Source organism: Miniopterus natalensis, chromosome 7, assembly GCF_054644295.1.
Source record: "Miniopterus natalensis isolate mMinNat1 chromosome 7, mMinNat1.hap1, whole genome shotgun sequence".
Lineage (NCBI taxonomy): Eukaryota > Metazoa > Chordata > Mammalia > Chiroptera > Miniopteridae > Miniopterus > Miniopterus natalensis.
Window position 1 is genome coordinate 60,328,055 of NC_142087.1, and position 19,485 is coordinate 60,347,539.

Consider the following 19,485-nt stretch of genomic DNA (forward strand, 5'->3'; position numbering starts at 1 on the left):
CTTTATTCTTGGCTCATGGACACCCCACTGGCTTCAGATGACACCTGGAGCTCAGGAGGTGGGGGCAGGGACAGTTTCAGGGCCCAGGAGAGCCCCTGTGTCTCTTCCAAGTGCCCTCTCTCCTGGGCCTGAATGATTTAGCCAGAGTTTAACTGACACTAGTTAGATATCCATGTGACACCTAAGATGGTAACCTTACCGGCAACTTGTATAAGAGGCCCCCTCCTCAGTGTACCTGGCCCTTTATTGAGAACATATTTTGATGGTACTGACAGTGCAAGAAAGACAGGCTTGGAATAAAAAACCCAGACTCCAAGTTCCCAGCCCTGGGCCAAGTGATATTAGGTAAGTCTGTCTAACCCTCTGAGCCTCAGTTTCTTCATCTCTAAAATGGGGATTTTTTCCATAATTCACTGTGCTGGATGATTGTGGAGTTGAATTTGGGAAACACTTTTTAAGCGGTGAGGTGATGAACTCATATTACTGTCAGCATCCAAGAAAGTCCGAAGTGAAGTTCCTGGGGTATCTGGAGCATCTGAGGTGAAGGAAAGATGAGCAGGGAGGCAGAAAACAGTTTCTGAAGCCCAGGAAATGGACATCAACCTTGGATGGAAGAGTCAGGATGCCCAGTGTGACACCAGCTGGCTATTCAAGGCTGGGGGCTGTCTTCAGCCTTTTTGACTTTGCTGTTGGCATTTCCCCTGCTAATTAACATGTCATGGGGGCGGAGAGGAGCAAAGACTCAAAACAATTCATTTGTCTATTTGCCAGCACATCTGGGTAAAGCCTGGGTGTGGGAGGTCAAAACAGGCTAAAAATTAGTGCTTCACTTTCTCAAGGAAACACACCAAACTGTGGGTTTCAATTCTCTGGTGTTTTGCTGATGAAAGCTCTAGGAAATCAAGGTTCAGCTGCAAACCCTCCAGGGAGCAACAGGCAGAGTACAGGAGGCATTTAAAGCTCTCTGGTTTTGTGGGGGGAAGGGTGACGAAGGGACACAGCTTGTGCTTAAGGAGTCATCCACCCAGTAGGGGCGCAGTGAGCACCCAGATTCCACCCAGCCCTCTCCTGAGGGTGCTCTGGATGTTGCAGGGAGAAAAGACAAGGATTTTGCTCTCCAAGCATCCAGGCTCATTCAAAACAATGAGTATGACTCAAAATGGAGTCTGCACCTCAATAAATGGCAACATCATCTGTATCAGTTAGCTTTTCTGTATAATAGCCACTCGAAAGCTTGGATGTAAGACAACAACCATTTATTCTGATCACAATTCAGTGGGTTAATAATTTGGGTTGGGCTCAAAGAACTCTGCTGGGAAGTTCTTTTGGTCTTATCTGGGCTCACTCATATGTCTACATCCTCTACAGTCATCTGGGACAGTTTATCTCTGCTGCATGTGGTTTCTCATTGTCCAGCAGGTTAGCCTGGGCCTGTTCATATGTAGAGGCAGGGGTCAGAGAGAGAGAGAAAGAGAGAGAGAGAGAGAGAGAGAGAGAGAGAGAGAGAGAGAGAGAGGGAACAGCAATGTCTCGTGAAGCCCAGGTTCAAAATGGGCACGATGTCGCCTCCACTACATTCTATTGGCCAAAGTTGGTCACACGACCAAGCCCAGATTCAAGGGTTAGAAAAATAGACCCTCCCTCTTGATGAGCTTCAAAGTTACCTTGCAAGGAATGTGCATACCCAGAGTGGAAAAATTGGAGCCACTTTTGCTGTCAACGACACCATTCTTCTAGATCCTCAGGAAAAATATCTGGGGTCCTTGTCCACTGTCTCTCCTGTTCCATGTGCCATCTATCAGCAAATCTGGTCACCACTCCCCTTGACATATAATTTGGATCTGACCACCCCTTCCTCCCTCTGCCCTTTGCCTGCCCTGCCTGGTCCAAGAAACCATCGCCTCTCTCTTGCTCCTTTCCTTGTATCCCTCTAGCTTATTCTCAATACAGTAGCCAAAGTGAATAGTCTTGTCACTTCTCTGCTCAGCTACCCTCCTTTTGCTCCTAATCTCTCTCGGAGTAAAAGCTAACATCCTGTAACAGCTAATGAGGTCCTGCGTGATCTGTCCCCCCGAGCCCCCAGCACCCATCTCACCTAAATGCCCAGCACGCCCCTCATCTTACTCTGCTCCAACCACACTGGCCTCCAAAGTTCCTCAAAATGCCAGGCACGCTCTCACCACAGGGCCAGTAAATTTGCAGTTCAGTCTGCCTGGAAAGCTCTTCCCCTGACACCCTCATGCTCCTTCAGCTCTTTATGCAGCCTTCAGCCTTTCAGTGAAAGTTTTCCTGGCCGTCCTACCTCAAGTTAAAACATTCCCCCCACTTGTCTTCCTCCCTGCTTCTGTTTTCTCCATAGCTTTCATCATCATCAATAAATGACATATTTTCTTGTATAGCTGCTTGTTGTCTAGACCAGTGCTATCCAATGGAAATGTAATGTAAGACACATATATAATTTAAAAATTTCTAGCAACCACATTAAAAAAGTAAAAAGAAACATGTGAAATGTATTTTAATAATAAACGTTATTTAGTTCAATATATCCAAAATTTAAAATTTCCACATATAAGTAATTTGCAAAGTTGTTAGGTGTTTTTTGTTTTGTTTTGTCTTGCATTACTTTATTGGTACTAAGACTTTGAAGTCTTGTGACTATTTTAGACTGACAGCAACATTTCACATGCTGAACACTCGTGGTGACTACCCTTGACAGTACAGGACTTGACCATAGACTCATGAGGACAAGGACTTTTTACTTATTCACAGCTGCAGCTAGAACATTGCCTGGCATGTAATAGGCTTGCAGTAAATATTTGGTGAGTGGGTAAGTCAAGTTCAAAATCAAACGCAATTGACTAATCAATACATGTGATCAATACATGTGAAAACAGCTGTTGTCTGGCTATCTCAGCTCTCAGGATGCTGGGGCAGAGCTGTGAAGGGGATACATTTAGTTTTTGTCTCCCTGCCTGGCCACCTCACTCACCATCTCCTTGGTTCTCCATTCTCTCCGGACAGACAGAAAGCCTTGCAACTTCATTCATGCCGAACGTTACGGATTTAACATGTTGCTCTCTTGGGGGAATTTGCATCTTAAGCAGGAATGAAAGAGAGAGAGAGAGAGAGCAATGCTTAATCCAAACCGCTGACTTCCTTCTGGAGAACTTTTGGCTCCAGTGTACATCTATTACTGGACCGTGAATCTCTCTGGTTCCTGGGTTCATCTCAGGAGTAGGAGGCCAGCCAGGGTGCTTCTGTTGGCAGGGAGCCCTGGGGTGGCCTGTTGCTGGGTGCTCTGGGCACTCTCCCCTGCCTGGCATTTCACTCCAGACCATGCTTGGGCTTGATGGGGACAGAGGGGACATTCAAGGAGTGGGTGTTCTCTGAGCCCCATTTCTGCAGCCAGCCCTGGGCTGGGCCCAGCGGAGGGTGAGAAGCATTTCTACTCTGTAAGGCATTTTCACAGTTGGGGTCTCACAGTGTCCCCCTGCCAGGTGGGCAGGTGAGGCATTGCACACTCATTTTGCAGATCAGAAGGCTGTAGCCAAGAACTAGAAAGCCAGGTGCCTCAGCTGCCCTCCTGAGGGCTTGCCCAGGGCTGACTTCCATGGGAGCAGGCACAGTCTTGGCCTGCAGGGGCTTTCGGTCCAGCTGGGGTGACCTGGTTGAAGGGACACTGACCTGAAATGATAACTATGCAGGATATAAAGCAATGAACTGAATGAATGGGGCACATCTGGACCAGGACTGCCCAGGGAGGGCCAACTGGGTATGGGGAGGCAAGTGCAGTCACAGGCCAAGCCGGGGCAGACAAGGGGCTGACAGTCACTTGAAGTGACTTGAGGTGGGCTTTTTTTTGCTTCTGGTTAGGTGTCTGGGCTCTGCCAGTTCTGAGACACCAATAGTTCTGCCTTTCCCAGGCATCTTCTCTTCCCTCCTTCCTCTCTTATTATCTCCCTTCCTGCTCTCTTTTCTCTCTCCTGTCTTCCTTTTTCCTCTCTCAATATTTCATCCAATGTCCTCCCTCAACCCCTTCTCTCTGCCTTTTCTCTGTCTCTGTCACACACACACACCCTACATACCCCAGAGTGTTGACCGAGGTGTCCATGAGCAATAACTGTTGGGAATCTGATTTAATTTCTTCTGGTTTCCTCTGAGAGCAAATGGATACCCTCCCACTGATGTGATTTGATTTCAGGGGCATGGGGAGGCCAGGAACTCCCACAGTGCCCAGACTCACTGGCTACTGTCTGAAATCCCACGTTATAACTTCATGATGTGATCTTGCCAAAACATAACAGTTCCTGAGAAAAGCCACTGTCTAAACTTCTCTCCATGGCAGTTCAGAGTGAATGGGCCCTGAGAGCCAGGCTTGGAGCAGGGCGCGGGTGTGTAGAACTTGTAGTTCTCCCTGGGACAACGGGAGGCAGATGGATGGTGTCACCCTCAGGCTTGTCTACCGTGCTCACAGGGCCTTTGTGTAAGTGGAACGTGTGTCTTGCATACCTCAGGAGGAAGAGACCCGGTCTAAGTGGCTTTCTGAACGTAGTCTTCCCATTTGGGGCACGAAGCAATGCTAATGTGAGTGCCCTGCCACTTCGTGAAAGTTGTTGGGGTTTGGGGATTTTCTTTTTTAAAAATTTGCTTGAGTTTTTATCAAGAATATTAGGAGAATGTCTGAGCTCATGACCTAGGAGGAACTATACGCGGTTTGCTATCAAGGCCACCAGCAGGGCAGACCCTGCCGTCCTTGGTCAGAAGGGTTCTGTTCTGGCTTTGAAACCGCTTTTTCTTCTGGGTTAGTTGGTTGTGATTTGCACTGACCCTCTCACACTCTGGGCCACCCCAGTCCCTGTTGGATTTGTGACTGGGCCCAGATACTCATTGAAAGAATTCTGGTCTTTCTGTCAGCAGTGTTTCCAGCCCCTTTGGTTACATTTGCTTCTCTGCCAGCATGCAAACCAGTGCTGGATGCTGGGAGGCAGCTGTTCTGCATACTTCCAAGATGCTACTTCCTACATGTTCACTCTTCATAGTCGTGCATTCATCCGTCCGTCCATGCATTCAGCCAGCAAGTTTTTACTATGTGTTCAGATCTGTGCCACACACCAGGGATCTAGGTGAATGAGACAGAGCCAGGTCCTGTGTTTATGGAGTGAAATCTTCTGACCATTTGACTATGGTGGGAATGTTTTTATAAACCTCTTTGGCGTCAGATGGAGAAAAGATATGTTCTGGAATGGATGATGCCTGGAAGACTGTCCAATTACTCACGGGGTTTTTCTAACGGACACCACCCTCTTCCCTTCCTTTACCCCTGGCCCCCAACAGCAACTGGAGCCAAATACTGGCCCTTTGCTGCTTGCTGGGAGTTTGCTGTTTCATTATCTCATGCCCATGGGCAAGTAGGCTTCCTTAGGATGAATGTCCCCTCCCATCAGTGTCATGAGAGTCTGGAATTCACTTCCTTGGAAGAAGCTGAGGTTTTTGTTAGAGATCAAAGACCGGCCCTGGGGAAGCATTCACAAAGCTGCTCTTGGGTGTGAGGAATCCCTTTGGGTATATCACTTCTTTTCTGGGCCTATATGTCCTCTGTTGGTCAGGGAACCAAACTATGGAACTGGAGGAAAGCAGACCTCTGCCAACCCAAGGAGCCAAGCCAGGGAATAGGCCTCTTGAGGTTGATCAGACTGGAGCAAATGAGGTTAAACTGATTTACCCGGGGTAGGTAAGGAAGCCAGGAAGGACAGCCCAGGAAGTTCGGGTTTTGGGCAAATGTCCCATTCTCCATATTCTTCATCTCTGATTTGTCTGGTTTGTAGTCAAGCAGTTAACTTATAAAGTATACCCCAGACTCCTGGTCCCACCATTCAAGACTCCTGGTCCCCCCAATAAGCCTCTCCCCCATATTTCCTGTATTACCTCCCCAAGCAGCCTGTATCTGCATGGATCACAAAGGATGTGCTATCTAGTCACATGGAACTTGGATATGTCCCAGGTTGGCAAAGTCAGTGTGGGCCATTGGGAGGCTCAGAAGATGCAGGAAACAGAATTCTGAGTTGTATCAGTGCAGCCCGTAGAGGAAGCTCCTGGGGGGTCACACTGAGTAGAACAGGGCGTCCGTCTTTGGACACTTGCCTGTGGCTTGCATCTCCTCCTTGCACCTGGACTCAGGACTCCAGACTTAGGCCCTGAGTACTCATTGCTACTATGCCCCTTTCTCCTTTCCTGCATCATCCAGGCCAGTGTTTCAGTTTGGCCTATGATCAGGCAGAAGGTGGATGTTGCAGTGAATTTGTATCATCTCATGGTGAGCTTAAAATGGGATCTGGAGGTGTTCCAGACCATCCACACTCGTGTCCACACTCCTCTGCAGGACAATTAGTTGGCCTCTGCATGGACATCCCCAATGATGAGGAACTTCGGAACAAAGTGACATTTTAAGAAATGTCTTCCTTATTTGATCTAAATCTACCAAAATGAGCTTGATCCCTTTGCCTGCAGCTATTACCCAACCCAGAGTCTCCTTGTCCCTGCTCACACCCGATTCTTCAGCTGTTCCTCACATCAGACATCGAGTCTCCTAACAACCCTGGACTCCATCATCATCTCCAGTTTTCCCGTGTCCCTGTTAATATGAGGTGTCAAGAATTGGTGCCAGTACCCCAGAAGTTTTTTCCATGCTTTTCATCAGTTAAACCCTGTGAAACGTATGACCTAAACATAGACTTTTGCATGAGGATTTCTAAGGGCCCCGTAGGAATTGCCTTGCAACAGAGGCACCCAATGGGCTAGAAACACCTTGACCTTCTCCATAAAGCTGGGGCTAGTTCTGGGCATTTTTTTAGGCCAGGTAGGAAGCCTGGGGCCACTGGGCAAGGTGGACTGGACTGAGCCTCAGCAATCTTACCACGGTGTTCCTCAGCATCCCCCACAGAACAGATTCAAAACCCTTCCCCATAGGCCCCAGCAGCTGGTCTCTTGCCAGTTAAATGGCTGCTTCATCCTGGGGGAGCTCAGGGGAAGAATGAGGGACAGGGAGGGAAGGTGGGACCACCAGGGCCATGGCATGTATTTCTGGGCAGGAGGATTTCTCTCTGGGAGTACCATGTGTACACGTATGTGGGCATATGAGGAGCTGGGTGCAGGGAGAGGGGACTCTGAAAAGGCAGGCTAGGGGAGTGCACCCTGCACTGGGGATTTGGGAAGCCTGGGCTCCAGCTCCAACTCAGACATAACCACTCGAGAGCACAGGATAAACCACCTACATTTTCCGGCCTTGCAGTCCTCATCTGTGGAATGAAGGTTACACAATCTCTGAGCCTCATTTAGCTTGACTATTCTATGAAGAACCATATTTCCTTAAGAGCTAATAATTTGATACTTAACATTTTAAAGGTAATAGAGTTCTTTCTTCCTTTTCTTTTCTTCCTTCCTGCTTTCCTTCCTCTTTTCCCCCTTCTGCTCTCTCTTCCATTCTCCCATTCCCTCTCCTTCCCCTCTGGGAAGACTCCTAAGCTGCTCTCCCCAAGAACAAAGGACATTTACTCCATGGTATTTGCCCTGAAAACACTCACTTCACAGTTTATTACTAGAGGTAAAATTTGTCCACAAGTAAAATGCTAAGATCACAGGCAAATGCCACAAGTCCAGTGGAGAGAGGAATTGATCCAACTGGGAGATTATAATTCAGGGTAGTCGAGGTTGGACAGGATGCAGCTGTCCAGCAAAGTAGGGTAGCAGGACCAGGGGCAGAATGGCCATTGTGGGCCTGGAGGCAGGCAAGGACCCTGGGGATCTGGGAGAGGAGAGAGGGAAAGTGAGTCTCAATAAGGGATGGGGACAGGAGACCTGGGTCTGGGCTCCCCAGCTGTGGGAGCCTGGGGCTGTCACAACATTCAGTTCACAAACATCTTCCTGCGAGCAAGATGAGAGGCCTGGCCAGAAGGTGTTTGTGGTCCCAGCCAGCTGAGATTTTAACGGATGTGGAGGACCCAGTGTCGTCACTGGATCATGTGTCTGGGAAGCTGGGCCTGCAGAAGTCCGATGTCCTGCCCAGATCTGATGGTGAAGTGAGGCACCCTGACCCCGAGGACAGAGCCCTCACACAGATAACTCTGCCTGGCTCTGAAAGCCTCTTCGGTAGTGGAGGCCTTCCTCACTGGCCTCTTGTGGGCAGATACTTACTTTTCAAAAGACTGATTTTCTTTGCAACTTGAGAGCTGGATTTTCAGAAAGGAGGAACATCTGACTCCAGCTCTAACTTTGAGGAAGCGCTCAGCAGTGACAAGCCTGAACCTTCCGGCCTCTGGCAAGCCAGCTAGCTGCCCCCCACTATCCTCTCTCCCCATACCACCCTGGAGCCTTTGGGAGGCAGTCCCTTTGGCCTTTCCAGCACCCCCTCTCCTTCCCGAGGCCTGTTCTGCCCCCAACTGTGAGGAAGTGTGATGCTGGGTCACTGAGCTGAGTGACAGCAGGAACCTGACACCCTGAGAACTGGCCTGGGGAGGATGGGACACTCCAGGCTGGCTTCCCTGGAGACCCGGAACTTTTGATTCCCATCCTACTGTCCCAGGGTCCCATATCCCTGGGAGGAGCGGGGGAGGTTTGGCCCTGGTTGGCTGGTGGGCCTGCGACAGGGACTCTGTGCCGGCCTTTTGCTGGAGGCATCCACCCTTGTCCTTGCTCCACAACATGACCCGTCCCTCCCTTTTCTCTTCATCTGAGGGCTTGAAAGTGGTTGCTCTCAGCCCTGGAGTCTTGAGAATAAAGCCACTTTACTTCGGGGTGACCACATTGGTCCAGATGAGAAGACAGCTAGAATATTCCTGCAGCTCAGGAGGCTGCCTGCTAAGAGAAGGCTCAGTTAAGCCTCGTGGTTCTGCTGTCTTGCTACCGTCTCTGGCACCTGATTTCTTGGCTTGGCTCCTCTCTGCTCCTGCCCAGGCCCCACTTTGAGGTTTCTCTGCACCCCCTTGACTCCATTCCCCTCATCCCAGGCCAGAGGAAACCATGGATGGGCCTGTGTGTCCTCTGGGTGTCCTGGACCCATTTCTGCACCACCCTCCTCCATGGGAGGTCCCTATTTCCCTGGCTCTGCCCTCTCCCTTCATCCACAATTGGCTCCCAGGAAAGACTTTGGTTCAAATCCCCTATCAATGAAACTTCCAGAGACTCAGGACCTCCGTCACTGTTATTTCCACCCACCTGCAAAAAGCCCTGGGCCCGAGGTCTCTGCTTCTCCTTACCTTTCCCTCCCGCTAAGCCCTGTAGTTTCTTCCATCCTCTGATTCACTCACTCTCCAGCTGTCAGCCTGTTCAGGCTCCCTGCCCAAGAGACATGAATCAGCCACCAGTCCCCAGGCACTTGTGGAATACCTCTTATGTCGGGTGTGTGCCAGGTGGGCATCAGGGGGCCCCGCCCTGTGGGCTTCCCCTCACCCAGCTGTGCAAGGCTCTTCCTGGGCTCCCTCCCCAGCCTGCCCCACCCCCCTCATGCCCCAGGCTTGAAGGTGCTCGGAGCAGCCAGCCCTCAGGGGGTGCTAGCAGGCAGCATCCATTTCCTGAATTCTAAGATGCACGAGTTTTTCTTCACATTGCGGAAAACGAACTTGTGTCTCACACTTGATGTGTTTCTTTAGTGTGGTTCTTTGTTTGTTTGTTTCTGGGAGACCCTTCCTTCTCCCCACTCCCTAAATTCGTTACTTAGCTCATGGTGAGCCTTGCAATCAATGGTATTTCAGCCCTGAGGGCACAGGTTGCAAGAGAGTGGCCACCTCTCCAGGCTAAGGGACTCCTCTTTCTGAAGGTCCCCTGTACAAACCTGAAGGTTCCCCCTTGCAGGGTGGGCACCCTTGTGGCAAGAGGGGCTTGTGGAAGAGATGGCCCTGCTTTCCCTGGCGGAGAGAGAGGCTCCACCAGATCCCAAGGGGGAGGACTCTGGCCAGCCCCGCCTGCCCTGCCCTGCCCTGCCCTGCCCTGCCAAGCCACAGCTTTAAAACCCAGAGCTCACCGAGCCCTCCTTGCCGTTCTCCTTCCCATTCAATTTCAAACGAGTTTGACTTCAACCAGCCTCAGTGCCTCCATCCCTGTGAGCCACTGTTTTCTGCTCAGTCCCTCCAACAGTCAGTCAACCAGGTCTTCACTGAAAGCCAGCTCCGAGGGAGGCGTGTGGGAATCCAGAGACTGTAAGGCACGAAGCTCAGCCTCCTGGGGGTGGAGAGTGTGGAGAAGCAGCTCAAGGTAGCGGCTGCCGGGTGCCCATGAGCGCTGCAGACAGGCGTTCTGCAGGAACTCGGAGGAGAAAGGCGCCTTGGGGCTGGTGGGCAGGGGAGGCATTTTCAGAAGAGCTGAGAGGTGACCTTTAAGGATGGGGACGGTAGCCGGTGAGGCGTGAGCGAAGGCCCCTGGTGAGAATTTGCATGGCACACCTGGTGATTTGAGTAGAACAGCGTGGACGGCCGGGGGAGGACTTGGTGGGTTAGTAGGGATCAGGAGAACGGAGCTTTAATATCAGGCCCAGCCCCTGCACTCATCAAAGCCAGAATTCATGAGGCAGAGGGCAATTAAGGTTCTAGAGAATTCTTTTCTGGCTCATTTGAAGGCAGTCAGAAATTCTTTTTTTTTTCTTTTGTTTTGCAAATATTTATTTTTAAAACATTACAAAAAAACTATCAATGACATGCATGTCATCTACAAAGTTGAATAGCACCAATATAGGAGTTAGTAAAACAGTGATTGTCTGACCCTTGACCGCCCCACCACAGTCCTAATCCCTGAAGCTCAACACTCCCGACTCTTCTAGTGATATGTACTTCCTGAAATATAAATTACTGAGTAAATTTCTAAACAAATTCTTTTACTGCTCTTTGCTGATTTTCCATTTTTGACAGTGGCTATTTTCTTCTTATTACGGAAGAAATGTCCTTTTCTGTTCTGCAGCTTATTAGTGTTCGCTTAATAGTAATAAATATTGTTCACTGCTGAGCCGAGCAGTGCATACTAGTTACATTTTCTTGAGCAACTTTTTCTCTTCCTGGAGGTCACAGTTGCCTCACTGTTTTTGGTTGTCTTGCTGTCTGTGACGTTTTTACAAATTCTTACCAAATTATCTAATTGTAAAATTCCTCCAAATACTATTTTCATGTGGCCAAATCTATTGGTAATCCTCTGGTTTCTATCTGCCCGCTGCCACATACCCTCTTGGAGCACCCACCCTCCTGCTTCCCTTGAAATGCTTGCTGGAGCCCTTGCACAGCTGTGTGCTTGGGAAACCCCATCTCTTTCGGGTGTCACTCTTGTCCCCAGTTTCTTTGTTCCTCTCTCTCCAGGTTTCTTTGAGAAAGGGTAAGGAGAAGGTTAATTTTTGTGAGACCCTGCATGTTTGAAAATGGCTTTAATTCTATCTTCCCACTTGATTAATAGTTGGGCCGGGCATAGCATCCTACATTAAAGATCTCTTTTCCCCCCTCAAGACCTTGAAGGCAATTGCTCTACTGTTTTCAAGCTTCCAATGTTGCTCTTGAAAAATCTCCTGTGACTCTGCTTCCTGACCCTTTGTGTGGCCCCTGTTTGTTTTCTCTTTGGAAGGTGCTAGAATCATCAATTTGCCCCCATGGTGTGGACATTTTACAGTCAGATGCCTTGGTGTGGGGTTCTTCCCCCACCTACTCCATCCATTTTCCTGGCACTCAGAGGCCTTTTCTATCTAGAAGCTCAGACCTTCAGCTCTGGGAAATATTTTTCGTAATATTATTTTCTCCCCATTGTTTCCTTTGTTCTTTTTTCCTTACTAGTCAATGCAGAACCTTCTGATTAAACCCTTCACTATTGGTACCCTATTTCTCCAGTTCCTATCACCTTGCTCAACTTCCTTGGAAATTTCCCAGTGTTCCTTCTGACCCTTCTGTTGAATTTCAGACCTCATCTCTTATATTTTTCATTTCCAAGAGCTCTCTCTCTCTCTCTCCCTTTTTTATTGCTCCTTTGAAAAGAACTTGTTTTTTTCATGGATCCAACATCTTATTTCTCTGAAGAGATTAATGATAGTGCTTTAAAGTTTATTTTTTCCTGGTTCATGCATTACCTCAGTTCCCCTGAGTTCATTTTCTTCCTTTTTAAAAATATTTGTATATTTTCTCTTGCTTCACTTTGTAATCTTCCTCAAGAGACTGATCACCCTTGGGCTATATGTTCATATTGAAGAATAGTCACTAAAAGCTTCCAGAAGTTGGACGTATGGACTTTGCAACTTACTAGCTTCATTGTAGAGTGGCCAGTGGGGACCCAGACATTTTCTTGGGGTACTCCCAACCAGAAGTATCTGTAGAGCTCTTTCTGGGACCAGTTTCCAGTCCAGGGCTGTGGAGGGTGCAGGGAAGGGGCACCTGGGTGACAGTTCTTTCAGAACCAAGTGGCAGAGGAAGGCAGGGATTTCCAAAGATCCACTCACAGGCGTTTGCCTGCCGCCCAGTTGGAGCATGGTGCTGCACCCTGCTCTCTTCTGTTGGAGCCTGTCTGGCTCAGTTTCCTCACAAAATGTCAAAGTGAGGGGAGGAGCCCCAGGCAGAACTGCTCCTCATACAGACTTGTAATCGGCCTCCCCTGCCGGAGAGGTTCTCAGCTGCAGCTCTCCCCTGCCTTCCACAGTAGCCACAGCCTCCAACTCCTGACCCCTTCGGCACGTGTGGCAAGGCCTGTCCCCCTTCTTGCTTACTGTCCCTTTGGTTGGAGCTCGGTTTCTGATTTCTCAGCTCTGCTAATTCCTCCATCTGCTTTCCAGCTTCCAAAAATCCATTGACATCTGTTACCTGCTGATGTCACCTCTCCTGCTCTTTCTGTCCTTGCTGTTTACCTGCTTTTTATTCCCTTGCTCTTCTTTCTGCGGGGTTTGGGAAGGAGCTGAACCTGTCCTATTTAGCAGGAAGCCTCCTCAAACCTTCCTGAAGGGCCAAGTCCTCTTTCTGGCTTTACTGAAGGACTCCAGTGCTGAGAGCTACATCTTTGCTCCTGGAGAATTTGTAAGGCCTGCTTGTCATCAAGGTCAATTTTATTTAGAAAAGTAATGGAGACTCAATTAAATGTTGCCTGAGTCCAGCTTATTCCTAGAAATGGTTGCTTTTAAATAAGTTATAATATTATAACACATTGTTTAATTATATTTGTGTGGTTAGTTTTTTTTTCTTAAAACTGCATGGAAAACAACTCCTGGTTGTCTTCTCTCTGGAAATGAGAGTTCCTTATGGGCTAGGTCCTGGCTAGCCAAGGCTTTGGTGGAGTTCAGAGCTTGGCTAGGCTGGACTCAGTGTTCTCTATATGGCATCTATTAGAAAAGGTAGTGAGGTCAGAGGCTGCATGGGAGGAGTTTAACTCCAGAAAGCCAATCTGCCTCAGAGACCTTAAAACCCTTCTAACAAGGGTGTTAACTTTTATTTTTAATTTTATTTTTTATATATCTTTATTGATTTCAGAGAGAGGGAGAGAGAGAGATAGAAACATCAATGATGAGAGAGTCATCATTGATCGGCTGCCTCCTGCATGCCCCCTACTGGGGATGGAGTCCTCAACCCGGGCATGTGCCCTGACTGGGAATCCAACCGTGATCTCCTGGATCTTAGGCCAATGCTCAACCGCTGACCATGCCCGGCCGGGCAACTGTGTTAATTTTTAAAAGAATGCCTATCTATTCATTAAAGAAAGCACCCCTCTCCTCCCCAACACATAAGGCACAGGGCATTTACTTGGCCGCATTGAAGATGACCATATGGCTATAAAAGTGATGACACTGCTGTGTTTTAATGAAGGTCTTGAGTTTCACCAGCTGCAGGGTGTCCCCAGGGTGGTGACAGGGTCTGTGGGGGAGGGGGGTAGTGCTGGTTCTCATGGAGCCTTCTCTCTGTCCTTGCCTCTCCAGGTGCCCCCTTTCAAAGGTCTCAGCATCCTCACGCTACCTCCTGCCGCCACTTCCACCTGGGCCCCCCGCAGCCGCAGCAGCTCACGCCCGACTTCCCCCTGGCCCACCCCGTGCAGTCGCAGCCGGGCCTCAGCGCCCACATGGCCCCGGGCCACCAGCACAGCGGCGCCCTGCACCAGTCATTGACCCCGCTGCCCACCCTGCAGTTCCAGGACGTCACAGGTCCCTCCTTCCTACCTCAGGCCCTGCACCAGCAATACCTCCTGCAGCAGCAGCTCCTGGAAGCCCAGCACCGCAGGCTCGTCTCGCACCCCAGGTGGGTGCTTCCTGGGGCGGGCCTGGGGTGGGACAGGGCCTGGGCCAAGGGCAGGACCATAGTCACTAAGCAGGTCTGAGCAGAGGCAGCTTTTGCTCCAGTTAGATGAATTCATTTCAGGCAGTGAGCACTGCCTTGACTCCACATGGGCTCCCTCATAGCTAGTGTGTGTCCCTGTCACATTGCCCAGGCACAGGGACAAGAGCTGGGTAACTGGTGATGCTTACAGTGGAATTTTGCATGTTGTGGGAGATTTGACCAGGTACCATTCATGTCCCCAGTAGCTTCCTGATCACCTGGTTCTAGAACTCAAGATCCCTAAGGAATACCAAAGGACACAGCTGGTTCAGCCCTACCTTCAAAGAGTCCCTGGTCTGGTTGGAGAGACCTGCTATGGACCAAAGGGAGAGTAAAGTTAGAAAACACTAATCGAAGTGTCTGAAGGAGCTGGGCAAACCTGGGAAAATCATCCCCTCATGAGCCTCAACAGCCAAGAGAAAGAGTTGGACTAACTTGGTGGTTCTCAAGTTTCTGTGTTTATGGTTATGACTATTGATACTTACTAGATTAGAAAGTAAAACAGAAGTTTTAAAAATATTTATCAGTTCATTTAAAAATAACAACAAACTCATTATATGTTAACACCAATAATATATTTTTGAAAAATAGCTATATATTAATGTGGTAAGAAGAGTGACCTCCCCCCCTTTTTTAAGAACATATTTGCAAATCTCTTTAAAGCCTGGCTTAATAGGAGACAACTATGTTCTCATGTCAGCTTCTGTTGCAGAACCACATGGCACATAGTTATGGGAACTCTCTAGTGTTCATTTGTGAGAAAATGACAAAGTAAATATCATCAAAAGTATGAAAATAGGTTTGAGCTCACAAACCCCGTGAAGGAATTCCCAGAGGTGCTGGCAGCACACTTTTTGAACCTCTGGACTAGATGATCTCTAAGGCCATAAACATCCATAACTGTAGGGGTTGGGTGTTTAGGACAGAAGGTGAATGTTATAGGGGGTTAGAGGGAGGAGAGGTCACCATAACTAGAGTGTTCAGGGAGGCCTTCCTGTAGGAGGTGGCTTTGACTTGGGCTGTGAAAGCTGGGAAGAGTGTGAAGAAGGGTGAAGGAGAGAAGAGCATGGTGGGAACAAAGGGTGTACAGAGGTGGGAGAGCCTGTAGGAGACAGATCTGAGTGTCTTGAAGACAGCCCGCCAAGGACAAGGGGAGTAGGAGAGGGCGCAGAAGAGACAGAGAGCCTGGGTGGGGCAGGTGACCTGCAGCAAACCCAGGAAGAGGCCTCAGTGCAGTGGGCAGCCGGAGAGAGCAGGAATGTCTGAGTTATTGGCTGCTGCTCAGCTGGGAAGCTTCCTCAGAATTTGGGGAGTGCAAAGCCCACTGCTCCGTAGGCTGGCTGGGGCTGCTCAGAGCTCCTGGAAGCTGGGCTGGCCCTGGCAGCGCTGACGCCACGGGCCCTTCTTCCCTTCTGGTGCAGGCGGAGTCAGGAGCGAGTGTCTGTCCATCCCCATCGACTCCACCCCAGCTTTGACTTTGGCCACCAACTCCAGACACCTCAGCCCAGGTATTTGGCTGAGGGCACTGACTGGTGAGTCTTTGGGGTCCCTGGGAGAGGGATGGTGGGTAGAGAGTCTTGCCTGATCCATGGAGTTTCTGTTTCCTTCACTTGAATGGTGCAGGAGGCCTGGTCTTCAAGCCCCAGCCTTTGCCACTGTCTCCAGTCACCCTCAGGGCCAGATGGCCCCCTACTGGGCCTGAGTCTGGCAATGACCTCAGATGTGGCTGGGTTCCCATGTGCCCAGACTGGGGCTCAGTGCTCCTGCTTCTGCTGGGGAGGTGGGGACAGAGATACAAAATATTTCCCAAGTTCAGTGAGGGCTAGAAACCAGTGGTCCTTGGGAAGAAGGCAGAAAGAAGAGTCTCAGGAGCTAGGGTAGTAAGGAAAGTCTTCCTGGAAAGAGTGAACCTCAAGGAATCCACAGGGAAGAGCCAGGGCATGCCAGTAAGGAGGCAGAGCCGGCCATATTGGAGGCAAGGACTCGGAAGATGCTGGGGAGAGAGGTTGAGGGTGGTGTTGGCACTGGGCCACTGTGAAGTCTTCCTGCAATCTCCTGCATTTGGGACGGAGGTCTTTGTTGACCTAGGATGTAGTGTTGCTTGGTTTTAGATTCTCAGTCCCACCAGACTCTGATTCTAGCTGAGGAGAGGGTTGATCTAAACTCCAGTTGGACCTGAACACCCAAACACTTGAAAAACACATGCAGCTCCCTGAAGTAGTTAGAGCTAAAGGGCATCATGCCTGCAACTTATTTTTATTTTTCGTTTATTATTTTTAAAAAATATGTTTTTATTGATTTCAGAGAGAAGAAGGGAGAGAGAGACAGGAACATCAATGATGAGAGAGTCATTGATCAGCTGCCTCCTGCACGCCCCCTACTGGGGATCGAGCCTGCAGCTCAGGCATGTGCCCTGGTTGGGAATCGAACTGTGACCTCCTAGGTCGGTGCTCAACCACTGAGCCATGCCAGCTGGGCCCAATTTATTTCTAAATAGTTCAGAAAAAAATTCATGGAGAAGTGTGTGTGTATATATGTATGTATGTATGCAGGGAGTGCGGGGGAGAAAAATGCAGTAGAATAGAAAAATGTTAACACTTGGTGAATCTGGGTGAAGGGTATCCAGGAATTCTCTGTGCTGTTCTTGCAACTTTGAGGTCAAATACTTTTTTTTTTTTTAAATGTAGAAACAAACATACAAAACCCCAGAAAAACCTCAACGAGAAGGAGGACTATTAAGCAAAATAGCAGTGCAGTTGTGTCATTTCTCAGCCATTTAGTCACACAGATTGGCTTAGCCAAGGTTTGCTTTGGGGGCGACCTAGGACAGGACACCTAGGCATGATTCAAAAGGCTGTTCTGGTTGATGGAAAGAGAATGGTGCTTCCAAGCACAGGAAACAGTTGTTTTGACACGTTCTGATGTCCCTAGCCCCTGCTGGCTCTCCGGTACACTCTGTTAAATTGAACACTCCCTTTAAAGATAGAGTGCATGGCGGCTGACTTCAGCCCAGCTTTTTCTAATTAGCAGATTCAAATCAGGAAGATTTAATTGCAGTTTGGATTGAATTCTGTCCCTCAGCATCAAGTCAATCCAGTTTAATTCAATCCAGCCCACATGGGGCACCCAGGGCCCTTGCATACAGCTGAAAGATCTGAATAAACACATGGGCTCCAACGTGGCAAATGGGACTGGACAGGTGACACAAGTGAGAATTGTCCTGGAGAGATGTCAGGAGGAGCAGTGCAGGCATTGGCCTTGGCCACTTTCTTTATTTAGCCAAATCTCCTCAGCTTTCTCATTCATTTCAATCACTCTGCATTCCTGGCCCCTGCTTGTTGGAGAAACGTGAAGACTGAGGCCCCAGCAGGGGATGCTGGGAGGCCCCTGTCCTGATCCCACTGGAGCCCACTCCTGGGCCCTTCCTCCCATTTCTGTCCCCACTTCCCAAGTAGTTAGCCCTTTCCAGAGGAGGAGGCAACAGTTTCTCCTCCCTTGTAATTAGCTCTGCTCCAGCAAGGGCCAGCCTCCTGTGACAAGGGGCCTTTTGTCACTGTGATCATGCCAATGGCATCCTGCCCCTATTTTCCAGGGAGGCATCTTCTGCCAGGAGAAGCACAGTCTGGAAATGAGATGGCAGGAAATGAATGATAGGAGGGGCTCCTCTCACCCTCTTCAAGGAGCCGAGGAGCCGTGGGAGGGAGGAGGTGGGGAGAGTGTGTCTGCAACGCCCTCCCACCCCCTTTCCTTTAAGAGAACCATCAGAAACCACTGAATTCTGTCCTAAATAATTTCAGGAATTAAGACACTACAAATGCCCTTTTCCAGCCCCAGGCTTTTCCCTCTTTAGGATATTTTAATTCTACCCAAGCAGCTTCTCTCAACCAGGACGCATGCTCCCTTTCTGGCCCAGACCCGATAACCTGACCCTGACCTTGAGCCACTGCTCCAGTGTCTCCATCCTCAGCACGCTCCCTTTATGACTTAGTCCTGGCTTTGCAGTCCCAACTCTGACCCCCAGTGCAGACGGCACCCTGCGCCACCACCCAAGCCTAGCCCTGCCCAAGTGGAGGCCTCCAGGCACCTGGATCTGTGACGGGTGGTGTGTGCAGGACAAGAACCTCCTCCTCTCCTTCCCCTGCAGGCAGCTCTGCCTCAGCAAAGCTGCCTGACTCTCACTTTTGGAGCAAGCTCTGTGCGAAGTACATAAGGTTCAGTGGCGCAGCCAGACTACTCCACACTCCAAGGCCATTGACAGCAGAAGACAAAGTTCAGATTGATGTTTAAGAAAAAAAGAGTTTAACTTATTTCCCAGAGGACATACTCATCAGGAATTACTCCAAGGATCCAGGCTAATATATATAGAAAATACAGGAATATGTACATTATATTATATATTTATCATGGCTGAAAGCAGAAATTCCTTTAATACCATATGTAATATATTGAAGACATCAGGTACTTTTTCTGCAGTTCCCCTTATCTGGATTTTGCTGGTCACACTCTGGTGGTATCACTTACAATGTTCCTCAGTTTCCTATGTTCCCCAAACACTGGCACTTAAATCAAGACTTGAGCAAATTCAGGTTTAGCTCTTATTTTTTGGAAAAAATAACTTTAAAGGTGGTGGTGTTTTTTTCCAGCAGGAAGCTGGTTGTCTCTCCTTTTGAGATGTTAGTAGCAATTGATGATCTTTGCCTGCAAGATCCTTTATTTTTTTAGGGTATACAAAAAGGAGACAGATAATTCAATCATTCCGTAACTCATTTATTAGTTAGAAAACTTTTATAAAGAGAAATTCCCCTTCATCAACTACTTGGTTACCCTGAAGTATAGTTAACAGAAGAAAGGCAAGATAAATGCTTGGTTTCCCCCCTTTATTTACTAGTTTTCAAAATGAGGAGTTAGTTCCCTACCATCCTTCAAAGGAACCAATTTTCTTTAGCATCATCTCACTCTCATGGATTTGTACCTGTTTGACGTGTTTCAATCTATTGCAGTTACGCTCATTGACATGCAAATTGTCCAAACTCTGGCCTGTTGCAACCCCTTCAGGATAGTTTTGACATGACCCTGGTGCAGTTTTCAGTTATGACAAAATATTTCATTCAATCTCATTTTTCACATTTCATTCTCTAGGCCCAAAATTAGTCATTTTTTGAAGGAGCCCTGGTTC

The 19,485-nt window shown here is 48.8% G+C and overlaps 1 protein-coding gene across 1 annotated transcript in view; it reads left to right on the forward strand.

Moving 5' to 3' along the window:
• Positions 1-19,485, forward strand: part of ARK2C (arkadia (RNF111) C-terminal like ring finger ubiquitin ligase 2C) — a 90,355-nt gene that overhangs the window by 56,463 nt on the left and 14,407 nt on the right. Inside the window, exons 2-3 of the mRNA XM_087819075.1 lie at positions 13,916-14,231; positions 15,731-15,841. Of these exons, the coding sequence (XP_087675201.1) occupies positions 13,916-14,231; positions 15,731-15,841 (427 nt within the window). The remainder of the gene's footprint in view (positions 1-13,915; positions 14,232-15,730; positions 15,842-19,485) is intronic.